This window comes from Mauremys reevesii, linkage group 2 (assembly GCF_016161935.1).
Source record: "Mauremys reevesii isolate NIE-2019 linkage group 2, ASM1616193v1, whole genome shotgun sequence".
Classification (NCBI taxonomy): Eukaryota; Metazoa; Chordata; order Testudines; family Geoemydidae; genus Mauremys; species Mauremys reevesii.
The window spans coordinates 87,376,681-87,391,610 of record NC_052624.1 but is presented as its reverse complement, the minus strand read 5'-3'; the positions used below and the strand labels follow the sequence as shown (position 1 = coordinate 87,391,610).

Sequence of the window (14,930 nt, the reverse complement as noted above, 5' to 3'; positions counted from 1 at the left end):
CTCAAATGGATCTTTGGTTTTCTATTTTGTTTTTCTGTTCATTTATTTATTTTATTTTGGTAGAATGTACAGACGGACATCAAATATGGTTGGCCTGAGCTACCCACCAGCTGTAATTGGAGTGCTAAAGGTAATACTGATGAAAGTGTCTTTTAACAAGTGTTGGTAAGGCACTGTGATATTTTGGTGGGAGGTCTTTGAATTCTCCCTCTCATCCTCTCTGAAGTTTAATATAATTCACAAACATTAATCATTTACTGACCTAAGGGAAAATCCTTCCTGTTGAGTAAAAACAGATCAAGGTTCTGGCCATTTTCAAGTGGCGAAGATGACCAGAAGGATAAGGTCATAGCTCTGTGGGAGGTTGCAATACTCAGGGCAACTGAGAACTGAATGGGATGCTGAAATCAACTTGAGACTTTGATAGTAAATAAAGAAAATTACGATGCACGAGTTTGACTGAGGAGTAACTTTGTGTGCTTTTAAATGGGAAGACTGAGATGTTACAGCTGTGACATGTTACATTTGTGATTCCTGTTCATGTCAACAAGGACCATGGAGATCATGAAACCACTGGCAGTTTATGTGAACTATTGAGAAAAACCAGGCATGATGTCCTAATGGATAATGCCTTTATACAAGTCTCTGCTATATTAGTGATGAGTGAGTCAGCACAAACCTTTGTGTTTCTGTGTGTTGAACTGAAATATGATTTGAAGAGATTCTGCCACTTCAGTACTGTAGTTTAGCCTGTCTGTAGATTGGATACCCAGCCCTTCACAATGAGACAGGCACAGTGTTTCACATCTTACTATAGGCTCAACAAGGTAAGGGCTGAATAGTGGTCTTGTGTTTAAGGCATTGGAGTGTGAGTCAGAAGACCTGAATTTGTTTTCCAGCTCTACCATAGACATGAGATATGTGACATAGGGTCCCTGTTCTACTCTAGTTGAAGTTAATACGATAACTTCCTTTGAAGTAAATGGAGCAGGATCTAGCCCAGAATCTTTGTGTGTTTCAACCTTTTTATATGTAAAATGGAGGAACACTATTTCTCTGCATCACAGGAGAACAATGAAGCCCAGGCACTTTGAAATCCTCCCTCAATGTAGGGCATTATGGTCCTGTCTTGCTTCTTTGGGTGAAATCCTGCCCCCATGGGAGTCAGTGCCAAAACTCCTGACTTCAACAGGCCCAGGATTTCACCCTTAGTGTTCCGAATTATTTTATTTTGAAACACTAAACAAACATGGTTAACCTTCACTTTGGGTTTGTCTACATGAACAATTAGTTTGCGGCAAGCGGGGTGTGTGAATCTACCCTCACTAGACTGCCACAGTCTAACTGTTCATGTGCACCCTGCTGATCCGCATTAACAGTTTGATCTAGTCCTCTTTGAAATTGGACTAGATCAAAAGTGCATTAGCGGACTGTTAATGTGCATCAGGAGGGTATATATGAACAGTTACACTGTGACAGGTTAGCATGGGGTAGATTCACACCACAGCTTGCTGGGAACTATGTGTTTGTGTAGACAAGTGCTTAGAGCAGGGGTCGGCAACCTTTCAGAAGTGGTGTGCCGAGTCTTCATTTATTCACTCTAATTTAAGGTTTTGCGTGCCAGTAATACATTTTAACGTTTTTAGAAGGTCTCTTTCTCTAAGTTTATAATATGTAACTAAACTATTGTTGTATGTAACGTAAATAAGGTTTTTAAAATGTTTAAGAAGCTTCATTTAAAATTATATTAGAATGCAGAGTCCCCCGGACTGGTGGCCAGGATCCTGGCAGTGTGAGTGCCACTGAAAATCAGCTCGCGTGCCGCCTTCGGCACCCTTGCCATAGGTTGCCTACCCCTGGCTTAGAGCAACAGAACATCTTTGAGAGGGTCTACACTCATTCAACTTTCCTCTTCCCTCCAAACACCGTTTGTCATGCTGAACCCTCATTCCATTAGTTTGTTTGTTTCTTGTAAACACAGAGCAAATTCTCTTTGCTGTAATGATACATTTTGAACTATAATTCTGTACTTATAAAAAACCCCAAAGCCTATGTTTTGATTGCTGACATTAAAAACTGGGACATTTCAGTTGTTCTCAAAGAAGTTCCTGGGATATAGAGACCATCATATGAAAAAGTAGGACTGACCTGGTAAAAAATCTGTGGCAAAACTCTTACTGAATTCACAATCAAGCCATATATTATTTTTATTATTTATTATTATTATTATTATTATTTTAAAAGTTTCAATACTTGTATAAATTATGGATGTCTATACATACAAATACACATTATTATTATTCACTCATTTGCTTCCTGACTGGAGTCAGTGACTTATAAAATAGAATAAACACCTAAAACCAGTGAAGCTTTTAAAAGGACTGTGTGGATGCTTTCTGCACTGTTTCCCCCCATCTCTCCTACTCCCCACCCATTTTCTTGAATAGCTCAAAGAGTTTGGACTTAACCTTTTGCAGGGGGGAGCATCCCCCCTTTTATTTGCTTCTCTTGCCTAGTCCCGCTGATAGTGTTTGAAAATCAAAAGCACAGTTTATGATTTCTCTTCTAAGGCGCAGTCCACAAATCACCTCCCTAAGAGCTTGGCCCTGTCCTCAGTGCTTGTAAAATCAGTTGCTGTGTAGAAGATGATTTACCAACATATGTGAAAATGACTCTCTGAGGGCAGGACTGAGACCCCAATGTCCCCTGTTGCTCTCTGACTCTTTCTGAGACGTTCACCAGGCTCTGCATGGGTTTTTCGCTCTGAGGCACAAGCTTGAGCCTTCAAAGACTCTATATCCAATGCCATTCACTCCAGGAGGAGTTCTGCATGTGGGAGGTTTTGGGGATCAGGTCCAAATTATGGTCAGATGTAATCACAGTACTTTGGTCTTATTTAACTGTCCTGCTAGTTGGATAATGGCTACATGGTACTTAAAGATTATAAGCCTTGTTTGCGTCTTTTCCTTCAGGGCTGATCTTAAGGGGCAGATGCTCAGCTGGTGTAAATCCTCATCGCTCCGTGGCGTCAATGGAGCGATGAGAGTTTACACCAGCTGAGGATCTGCCTCTGCATCTCTTACACAAATGCAATTTCCAACAAGATTTTAGTCTTGCTAAAAGCGAAGGAATATTCCACCCAGAGTCTGTTGTTTAACAACACTCAGCATAATGTTATGTCTAGCTGATCCCCTTCCTTGTCCCTGGGACACGGCGCCAAAGTCATCCCCATACGCATGCATAAATAAAATGCAATCATCTTTCTTTTTCAATGAAAGTGCCTTGAGGAATTGCAGGTCAACATGCAACAGAGATTAAGTGTGGAGGATAACGTCCAATTTAAAGATGTAAATCTTTAATGCACAGTTAAAGGAGTGTAATTCAGATAGGCATGAATATGCTCCTGCTGGCAGTACCACAAAGTTCTCAGCAATCAGGAATGCTGGTCTTAGGCCAAAGATGGCTGCACTGCTGATCTGTATATCATTCTCCCAGCTATACCTTCTCTAGCACCTTTTCTTATTTTGCTAGGGAGAGGAGGGCACATGACATTTCAAAAACACCTCACTCTTGGACAAAACGTAACTATGGGCTATATCCCACAAGGTGCTGAGTGACTTCAGTAGGTGACAATGGTGCTCAGTGCTTTGTTCAGAATCTTGCTGAATTGAGTCTTATAAACTAAAATTAATGCTTACTCCTACTGTACCCACCACCTCTCCACCCTCAGCTTTTCTATATGATTTATAATTCAGTAGACAGCGTGGGGGAAAATCTCCCAACTGAATGTGGATATCTACCCCTCTACCAATGTTGGCAGTTAAACACTACTGTGATTTTTCTCCTATTCTGTAGTTTTCTGGAGAACCTGAGGAAATACATGTAGTGTAAAAAAAAAGTTGAATAAAATTAGGGTCATGTTAACTCTTGGATATTCAATAACATGTGTGATGTAGGAGTGATATTAAAACCAGCATGAACTGAACACCACTTGGATCTGGTTTTCAGCATTACTGAAGGGAGAGGGTATCTAATTGTTTCCCCACTATTCCTTACATTTTTATACTTTTATATTTATTTTATGTCTTTAAATTGCAATTGAAATAAAACCCACCCGTTTAAAAAATTGTAGGCTCCCTGACACTAAACTTATACTAGCATAATGATGACAGGTTTCAGTGTGGTAGCCTTTTTAGTCTGTATCAGCAAATGATGGGCATTCAGCATAATTAAATACACATACTTAAATATACAGGTAACAAATGTATTGAGTGTTTGACTTTTGATACTATTCTCTAATTCAATGAATAAAACTATTGAAAAGATAAATGTACTTTTTTGTTCAGATAGAGACCTCAGTGCTGCATAGAGTCCCCCCAGTTGTATTTGAAATTGGCTATAGAAATAGGTCAGTGTTAAATAACAGGATGGGGAAGGAAGATGTGGGAGATGTTGCAGGACTACATATAGCTTATGTGCTTTGTGGGCTTGGTCTGTTGCATTAATTTAGATGGAATGTGTGGCCCCAAAGAGTCAAAGGTGTTAATATGACACAGTCACTGTCCAACATTTGTGGTTTGGTATACAGAGACCGCGGCCTGCTCAGTACCAAGGCAAACACACCATTAAAAATCCATCTTACCTTTTATTAAAGATAGAGGAAAAAAAGGAAAAACTGTTAAAACATTTGAAATGTAAAGTATTAAATGAGGTTTTCATTTTAACAACATCCCTGGTTCCCTTTCCTTTTAGCTGCAAAGTCTTTAGAAGGAATATCTCCCTTTTGACAGTTTTTTAGATGGCATTAAAATGGCAATAACTGGCCTTTTTGGGGAAAAGAGATGAAGTTAGTTGAGAGAAGCTGGAACTGTTGTTAAGTTCAATCCTGTATCCTAGAAGGCAAAACAAGGCAAATATATGAAAATATATGCAGGAGGAGAGAGAAAAGAACAGCAAAGACAGAAAATGCAGATTCCATCTCTGGTATTAACTTTAGTTGCAGCTTCGCTGCTGGAGGTATACAGGTAGGGTACATGGTCTTATTAGCCACTCTGAGACCTGGCAAACTCGTACCAGCATCGAGTCATTTAGGGCACTGTTTGTATCTGCCACTCTGGTCACAGGCTTACAGCAGTGTTGCAAAATATACGGTCTTGGTCAGCTAAGCCAGACCCTTATTAGACAAGACAAAAGGCGAGAGATAGGAAAGATAAGAAACAAGGCATGAAGGAAAAGGACTCAGACTGTGTGTGTGTGTGTGTGAGAGAGAGAGTCAGACTTACATCCCAGTTGGGATTGAGCTGGTGGAAGTAGCAATATCATCTGGCTCCCACTCTCTGGCCTGGTCTGGTTAGGACATCTCTCAGAATCAGAATGACAAAGGCCCAGCTGTATTATGGTAGATCCCAGGGTCACAGGAGACAGTGTCGGTGGCAGCCATCATGGTAAAACTTGCTCCTTTGCTGTTCTCCTGTCTCTGTCAGTGGTTGTTTGCAATCAGGTTCTTCGGCTAATTTCCCCCAAAAGTATTTTTCTTTTTAACAATCCTAAAAAGGAGTAATGGGAGGAATGGCCTATCCCCTCATTAATTTGTTCACTAGTTAAGCCTAATTTCTGACACACCAATTTTGGTCCATTGATTTTGAGTCCTATACTTTTTTTTTTTAATTAAGCATGATCTTAACACAGTCCATGAATTATACCAATAGGCCTTTTTTATTTGGATTAATTCAGTCTTTCTGCCTTCCTTTTGCACCTTTTCCCATCAACATTTGTTGTTATAGGTTATTGTGACCTTTATAATCTTGCATTCACTTTTTACAGTTTTACAGACATGGTCATTCTAAGGTCACTTCTACATCCTTTCCATCCCTTGCCCAGTGGAAATGTACTGATTCCGCTGCCAGGGGTGCCTTTACATTCTCAGAGGTGGGGACCAGAACTGGTCCTACGTGCTTGGTGTTTGCCAGTTCAGACAATCTCAGTTTTCACTCAGACTCTCTGGCAAGCTCCTTCAGTGGGTGTTTGCCTAGTGAATTAGTAAAAACTGAGTAACAGCCAGTGGAAATTGGACCTCAGGCATCAGATATTTCTTCTGTTATTTTGCCACAAGATAAACTGCTCATTCTGTGTTTCTAGGTCAGACTGAAGCATGAAATTGTATTTTATGCTTCGGGGAGCCTCTTCTTGTGAGAACTGCAGAGAGAGACTCTGCAGACGTGAGAGATTCTGACACAACAGGTGCCTTTAAAATCTCAACATTCACCATTCTCAATTGGCCCAGTACCCACAGTATTTTCCTAGACTTAGGAGAAAGCACAGAACTGCAACCAATGCAGAGACAGATGCTGAATATGCAACAGTGCCAACTGTAGACTGTATAAAGAAGAGGAGTACTTGTGGTACCTTAGAGACTAACACATTTATTTGAGCATAAGCTGTCGTGGGCTACAGTAGTCAAATAAATCTGTTAGTCTCTAAGGTGCCACAAGTACTCCTGTTCTTTTTACGCATACAGACTAACACGGCTACTACTCTGAAACCTGTAGTAATGGTAGGATGCTTATCCAAACCAGGATTCCAAATCTTTTGACATTCAGCCTTTGCTGATCATAGTTAGATATCATGAGTGACCATAATTAAAAAAAATCATTTTTGAATGTATATTGTTTGTTAATCTCCTGCCAGATCTGCCATGATCGTAACACATTGCAGGGCAAAATAGAACAGGGGTTCTCAAACTTCATTGCTCTGCAACCTCGTTCTATAAAAAAAATTACTAAATGACCCGGGGAAGCGGGGGAGGAATGAAGCCTGAACCTGCCGGAGCCTCGCTGTCCTGGGCAGGGGGCCCAAAGCTGAACCCCCAGGTGGGGAGCTTGTAACCTGAGCCTCACCAACCCCGGGTGAAGCCCTCAGACTTCAGCTTTGTCCCTGGGCGGTGAGGCTCGGACTTTGGCCCCAGACTGCAGCAAGTCTAATGCCAGCTCTGGTAACCCCATTAAAATGGGGTTGGGACCCACTTTGGGGTCCCAACCCACAGTTTGAAAACCGCTGAAATAGAACATGCTCTGATTAAATGAAATTAGAGTAATCCAGAAGCAGTGATGATTTTTTTTTCATATTCCGCAAAATTATGCTTTCCTGATTGTTAAAGATTTAAAGCAGCAGAAATTGCATTATAATTATAAAAGAAATGGCTGTATTAACACCTTTTTTCCTCACCTTGCAGAATGTAGACAAGTGGTCCTTTGATGTATTTGCACTGAATGATGCTAGCGGGGATCATGCACTGAAATTCATTTTCTATGAACTTCTCACACGCTACGATCTGATCAGCCGTTTCAAGGTTAGTAAATCTGAGATGAGACTTTTCTTCCCAACTCCCCAGAAGATCATTGAAAGAAATAAACTCAAACTTTATTCAACCTATGTTCCACCCATACTTTTACTGTAACTTTTACTATGTTGGAGCTGTTCATTGATTTAAATACTTTCCTGTGCACTACAAATGTCTGCTAAACCATGCATTTTGATGGACTGGGCCCAAATATGTTCCCTTCAAAGTCAACAAGAAATTTTTTTAGACTTTTGCGGGGCTGCATAACAGTCCTGGAATATAATTCAGTCACATTTCCTCTTCAAGAATGAGCTGTATTTTCACCATTTCGAGATTGACGTGTTGTACTTGAGTCCCTCATCATGATAGAAATTACAGCTTAGATGAGTCCATCACTAAATAAATGTAATTTTTAAGAGAGATCCTGGCTAAACTGTACCTGGAACATTGGGAATACCCAACTGTACTCTTATGTGCTGTAAAATCTTCAGATTTAGTCACTGTATGAACAAGCATTGTTGATGCACTACTGATAGTTGATTGAACAACTTGTACTGGCTACAGTTTCACGGTTAGTGTTATCGAATTATTGATGCAATGAATGCATTTTAAAAGATTTTTCAATGGGGGATACAAGGGCTTTAAAATCTCAGGATGCATTTAATCTTGGCCACTCTTGGGACTGCCATATTCAGAATGGATACTGCCACAATCTAAATAGTAACGGTAACCCCTTCTTGTCTCCCCTCAAAATTAAATATTGCTATTTCTCTTGCTTCCTATGAAGCATGCTATGTTCATGATTGTGACGGGTTGGACCCCACGTCTGGGGTGCCACCTGATGTACTGAGATCCCACTGAGCCCACCTGTCCCACCAGCCTGGGTTCCCCTTACTCTGTGCTGCTGTGACAGGCTCTCAGGCCCCCTTCTGGCACACACACAGGTAGGGACACACCCAGCTGTAGAATCACACAGAGTCTGCAATCAGCTCTCTGTGGAAGGACTCAGCTCGGGGAATTGCCCAGCACTCTAGAGTGTAAACCCAAAATTAGATTGTCTTGTACTCAGGGCTGGTGCAAGGATGTTTTACGCCCTAGGCGAAACTTCCACCTTGCGCCCTCCCCCATCCCTGAGCCCCCGCCCTGAGGCCCCCCCCCCCGTGGCAGCAGCCCCTTTCCGCCCTGAGGCACCCCCCCCCTGGCAGCTCCCCATCCCCCCTCCGCCCTGAGGCACCCCCTGGCCCCATCTCACCCCTGCTCTGCTTCCACCCCAAGCACGCTGTCGCTGCTTCACTTCTCCTGCCTCCTAGGCTTGCAGCGCCAATCTGCTTAGGCGCCGCAAGCCTGGGAGGCGGGAGAAGTGGAGCGGCCATGGTGTGCTCGGGGAGGAGGCAGGGCTGGGGTGAGCTGGGGCAAGGAGTTCCCCTGCGGGCTGCCCCCCCCTTATTTGCTGCAGGCGGCCCTCCCCATGCCCCCCTGCCCCAGCTCCCTCTGCCTAAATGCTGGCAGCGACCGGGGCGGCCGAAGAAAATGCTGCCCCCCAAATCCTAGTGCCCTAGGCGACTGCCTAGGTCGCCTAATAGGTTGCACCGGCCCTGTTTGTACTGTATAGAGAGCTATACAGCATAAGCTCATGAAATTCACTCCTTCCCTCAATGTGGAGGAAGATATGCTACAGCTTTTTGTTGTCCCCCCCCAGTTATGAATTGCACAAACTGGGTTTTGGAATAAACAAAAAACAAGTTTATTAATTACAAAAGATAAATTTTAAGTGATTATAAGGGATAGCAAACAGATCAAAGCAGATTACTGAGCAAATAAAACAAAACACATAAACTAAGCTTAATACACTAAGGAATACTAACTACAAATACATTTCTCACCCTAAATGTTGTTTCAAGCAGGTTGCAGAGTTTCTTGAACATAAACTGCACCACATGCAGCTTAAATCTCCAGGCATTTCTTTTACAGGCTGACCTTTCTTGTCTTGGCTCAGCCCCTGCCTCCCCCAGCTCAGTTCCTTTGTTGCTTCAGGTGTTTTCAGCAGTCTTCCTTCTTGGGCAGGGAGGCAATGGAGAAGAGCCTAGATTAACTCACTCCCCAGCCTTAAATAGGATTTACATATTGCGGTAATACTTTGTGTCCTAGTTTGACCCCCCAGCTCCTTCCCTTGGGAAAAGTACCAGCATTTCAAGATGCTATCCTGTACCAGGTGACATGATCACATGACCCTTCAGTGTCAAAGCAGCATTTTAAGAAACTTCTCAGGAAGGAGGGAGATTAGTATCTTCACAGTCCTACTGTCCTTCCTAATGGCCCATCCAGGCTGATTGCATACTGTCTGGTGTGCGTTTCCCAAGTACACACACAGTTGTAATTGTTACATGGTCAATATTCCTAACTTCAGATACAGAAATTATACATGTGTACAAATTAGATAATCACATTCAGTAGATCATAACCTTTCCAATGATACCTCACATGGCCCGTCTTGCATAAAACATATCTTAGTTATGCCATATTCATTTAATGAACGTACAGATCCAGATAGCCACCACACAAGAACTTCAGATATTGTAGTTCTGAGCATGTGGTACTAGCATTGGAGAGCAGATGTTGCCATTCCCTTAAATGTGTGATTGGACTAGTGACATTCTCCTCCCCAGGAAATTGCTAAATTCTGCTCTCACTTATGTGTATAGTACTATCATTGGAGTGAGTGAGTGTTGCAAATCTGTACTGTGTCTGAGAGCAGAATTTGGGAAATAGTTACTAAGCAAAGACTTGGGTAAATAATGCTTCTTATGGAATGTTTCAGTGTAGCTGTAATATGTGCCATTAAAAATCTAAGCCATAAATTGTGAAGCAATGATGTTTAACAATGGTCATGAGAGAACAGACATACACTTTGTGACCTGTATTGAAACATTTCTTCAGGGGCAATCAATCAAGGTCTCTCTGTTGTTTTTTATTGTGCATTATGTCTTCAAACAGCCATGTAGTAGTGTAATGTCTTGTTATTGTGTATGTGTGTGTGTGTGATTCATCCCTGATGTAGTTAGGAATGGGTAAACTTCTTGATTTACTGTTAGTTTCCGCAGTGTCTGCTAAGGTGTTTTAGGCGATTTATTTATGTGTAGATCACATTTTGGGGCACTAGATGAAAGTTACTCATAAAAATGCTAATAATTGAAGATAATTCTGTCCTCAGTGCATTTAACTTCATGTTTCCTGTTTTAGATTCCCATTTCTGCTCTTGTCTCCTTTGTGGAAGCACTGGAAGTTGGATACAGCAAACATAAAAATCCTTATCACAATCTAATGCACGCAGCAGATGTTACACAGACTGTACATTATCTCCTTTTTAAGACAGGTGTAGCGGTAAGTATGTGAATACCAGAACAATGAGACTGCAGCATTTGTGCTCATTAAAGAGGTTGTATAAGGGTGGAAACAATTCCTACTGTAGGTGAACTTGTCATTTCTAAGTGCTAGGAAAATGAAAAGTGCTCTGTAGGTGCTCAGTATTATTGGATAACTTGGATATGGTGAAATTACTTTTATAGTGATCTTGGATATAGTGAAATTCTGTTTATAATGATCATGGAGTGGAAGGATGGTCTTGTGGTTGGGGTGCTAATCTTGGGAAACCTGCAATCAATTCCCTGCTCAGCCACAGACTCCCTGTGTGACCTTGGGCAAGTCATTTAGTCTCTTTGTGCCTCAGTTCCCCATCTTCAAAATGGGGATATTATTATTTACAAGAGTGTTGTGAAGATAAATACATTAAAGACTGTGAGAATCTCAGATGGTATGGTGATGGGATCTGTACAAGTATCTACAATAGACTGGTTATACTGAAACTCTAGGGAAGTAGAATGGCACAATCCCTCCTTGATAGAACTGGTGCAGGCCTTGCCTCCTTTGTCTCCTTTGAGGTGATGCATGCCCCTAGGGTACCTGGAGGAGGTGCAGACCCTGCATTTAACAATGATTAGAAGTCAGGAAAACCTACAGCAAAGAGACTAAAGATGCTAAATCTGTTTAGATTAACAAACAGAAGGTTAAAAGGTGACTTGATCGTGGCCTGTAAGTACCTACACAGGGAAACGATATCTGATTACAGAGGGTTCTTTAATGTACCAGACAAAAACATATTAAAATTAAGTGACTGGAAGCTGAAGCAAGACAAATTCAAACTGGAAGTCCAAGTGTATAACAATGAACAATGTACTTAGTAACATGGTGAATCCTCCATTGCTTGAAATCATTAAATCTGCTCTAGCTCAACCAGAAGTTATGGGCTTGGTGAAATTCTATGGTCTAGGTTATGCAGAAGGTCTGACTAGATTATCATAATGGTCCCTTCTCACCCTAACATCCATGAATGAATGCCTCTCAAGTGTAGGGAATATAATTGTCCTTGGCTCTTGGACCAGCAAGGAGAGGCATGGATCTGACTGAAAAGGCCTTCAGTAACTCAGCCAAAGGTTAGAGGTCTATCACAAGAGTTGGGAGGGTGAGGTTCTGTGGCCTGCAATGCACAGGAGGTCAGACTAGATCAGGGGCAAACTACAGCCCAGGGGCCACAACCGGCCCTTCAGACGTTTTAATCCAGCCCTCGAGCTCCCGCTGGGGAGAGGAGTCCGGGGCTTTCCCTGCTCCACATGTGCTGTGGCTCCACACGGCTCCCAGAAGCAGCGGCATGTCCTTGCCCTGGCTCCTACGCATAGGGACAGCCAGAGGGCTCTGCACATTGCCCCCGCCCCAAGTGCCGCTCCCATTGGCCAGGAAATGTGGCCAATGGGAGCTGCAGGAGCAGCACCTGTGGATGGGGCAGCATGCAGAACTGCCTGGCCACGCCTCCACTTAGGAGCCAGAGAGGGGATATGCCGTTGCTTCTGGGAGCTGCTTGAGGTAAGCGCTGCCTGGAGCCTGCACTCTGACCCCCTCCACTCCCCAATCCTGATCCCCCTCCCACCCTCTGAACCCCTTGGGCCCAGCACAGAGCAACCTTCTGCACCCCCAAGCCCTCATCCCCAACCCCACCCCAGAGGCCGCCCCCGCTGGAGCCCCCTCCCCACACACCCCAACCCACTACCCCAGCCCGGAGTCCCCTCCTGCACCCAGAACTCCTCATTTCTGGTCCCACCCCAGAGCCCACACTCGCAGCTGGAGTCCTCACCCCGTCCTGCACCCCAGCCCTGAATTTCATGAGCATTGATGGCCCACCATACAGTTTCAAAAAATTTTCATTGAAACAGTTTTCAAACTGAATTTTTGTTGTTGTGAAGTTGTACTTATTTTGGCAAAGTTTTGTTTCAGAAAAAAAATGGAAAAAAGAAATTTCAAAAATGACAAAAAATGGGATGTTTTGACATTTTCATAAAGAAAACTTTTGATTTTTGTTTTGTTTTGTTTTGGAATGAGACTGTTTTAAATTTACTTTTATTTATATGAAAATGCTTGGAATTGAAAAGAAACATTTCAAATTTATCAAAACAAAAACAAAAATTTAAATTTCATTCAGTAAAATAGACATTTTGGGTTTTTTTCCCAGTTTGGGATGAAACTTTTTTCTGAAAGCTTGACATTTTTCATGGAAGAGAAAAATCCATTTTCCAACCCACACTAATTGGTATACAATTGGATGAATTGGTTGCTGTTCCTGTGACTGGTATGTTGTTAAATGAAATTGTATTGTGCTTTATTTTTATTTAAATATGGTTCAGTTGCTGCTTTTCAGAAACAGCCAACTTAAGCAGATACAATTGTGTTTGGCATTGACTCCTCCCATTGCAAGTATCCATGTAAAACTTTCGAATAAAAAACAAAAAAGCCTTAGATTTCAACTGAAAAGTATCTTTTGCATAACATCCTTTGATTCTTCAGAGTTTATTATTAAAATTGTAATATTAGGAAGAAGATAAAGAAACTCTCAGTTGCAAATGACTCAGCATTATTAGGCCTGTTCTACACTAAAAAAGTTAAGTGGATCCAGTTATGTCATTCAGGGGTGTGAAAAATCCACACCCCTGAGCGACATAGTTAAGCTGACCTAACCCCTGATGTAGACAACAATAGGTAGGTGGTAGAATTCTTCTGTCAACCTAGCTACCACCTCTCAGGCAGGTGGCTTGCCTATGCCAATGGAAAAGCTCCACCCATTAGTGTAGGGAGTGTTTACACTGAAGCCCTATGGTGGCGCAGCTGTCTCTGTTCCATTGTAGCTTTTCAAGTGTAGAAAAGCCCATAGTAATGCTTGCATCTTCCTCCTCTCTTGTTGGTAAGACTTTAGTCCTCCTTTTCCCCAGCTGATAAATCTTGGAGATGATGTTAGTTTCTGAGATTGCAACAGAGAGACCTAAAGAAATACTAAATCTCCTGTGCTGACTGTTAATAAAAGTTTCAGTACAAACATAATGCCTGATTCCAGTCTCACTCCTCCCAGTTACTTCTGATTTCACTACAGTAACTGAGATAAGATTCAGACCCGCAGCTAACTTCTACAAACTAGTCTAATATTCCTAACTGTTTCGCTGCAGATATTTAGCATGTAGGTTAAAGAAAACCCACTAAAGGACATAATTACTAAGGATATTAAAGCCATGTTTAATGTGAATTGCATTATGACGTGAACCAATTGATTCCTTTCCTTTCCTCAAACAGCATAAGGATGGCACTCTTCCTACTTCCTACAGTGCAGTTCTGCTCAGAAAAGTGACTGTGTAAAAATGGCTCCTACTTATTCAACAGACCTACTGCCCGTGTGTTTTCAGGGTCATATTACTTCACTATTTTTGGCATGTTAGTACTGTAGCATCATCACAACCATAGGAGAGTGAGCTGCGTTCTTTTCTAGCTCATGCATCACCAACTGAACTCTATAATTTCCATATTCTGCTCTCTATTACACTTGTCTGACCCCACTGAAGACAGCAGGTCTATGCAGGTGTGGTAAAAGGCAGAATTTGAAGGATATGGCAATTTTCCACTACATGCATCCGACGAAGTGGGTATTCACCCACGAAAGCTCATGCTCCCAAATGTCTGTTAGTCTATAAGGTGCCACAAGACTCTTTGCTGGTATAACCACAGAATCTGGATTCTTGAATCCTCATACTGATGACCAGGACCGTCACCTTGTGTGGTAAAGGGGCTTGCGTGTTCCAATGATCCTCAGAGCTAAGTTGTCAGGAGCTTGATGTTCCTGGTCGGGTCTCCTAAGGTGAACAGGTATGAGGGGGGGTTACAGACAAAGCACGGTCCAGTCTCCCAAGTCCTCAACGGTGGATCAGTCCTCGGATCTCTACGGCTGTGAAAGCAGATGAAGGCTGCAGCAAGTGGAGATCTCCAGTTGTCTCGGACTTTCCCTGCCACTGGGCCCCAGACCTCCAACTTGTCATGATCATGTGGTTGCTCACCACATGTGGTAGGCACACCAGCTTCCCCACGTTAAAAAAAATCATGCACAGGTTTCTACCATGGGAAATAACACCTTTACAACCTTCCAAGCCTTGCAACAATGGACTAGTGGTCACGGGGACAGGATTAGTGAATCTGGCAGTCCCTGGCCATGAATCTGCACGTA

General features: G+C 42.4%; 1 protein-coding gene across 9 annotated transcripts in view; it reads left to right on the top strand.

Moving 5' to 3' along the window:
• Positions 1 to 14,930, top strand: part of PDE1C (phosphodiesterase 1C) — a 533,093-nt gene that overhangs the window by 414,080 nt on the left and 104,083 nt on the right. For all 9 annotated transcript variants that reach the window (XR_005594060.1, XR_005594059.1, XM_039524494.1 and 6 more), the window contains 3 exons: positions 64 to 130; positions 7,232 to 7,348; positions 10,580 to 10,720. Coding sequence is in view for 7 of the 9 variants with exons in the window: in XM_039524494.1 (XP_039380428.1) it covers positions 64 to 130; positions 7,232 to 7,348; positions 10,580 to 10,720 (325 nt within the window). In the remaining 2 variants the exon portion in view is untranslated. The remainder of the gene's footprint in view (positions 1 to 63; positions 131 to 7,231; positions 7,349 to 10,579; positions 10,721 to 14,930) is intronic.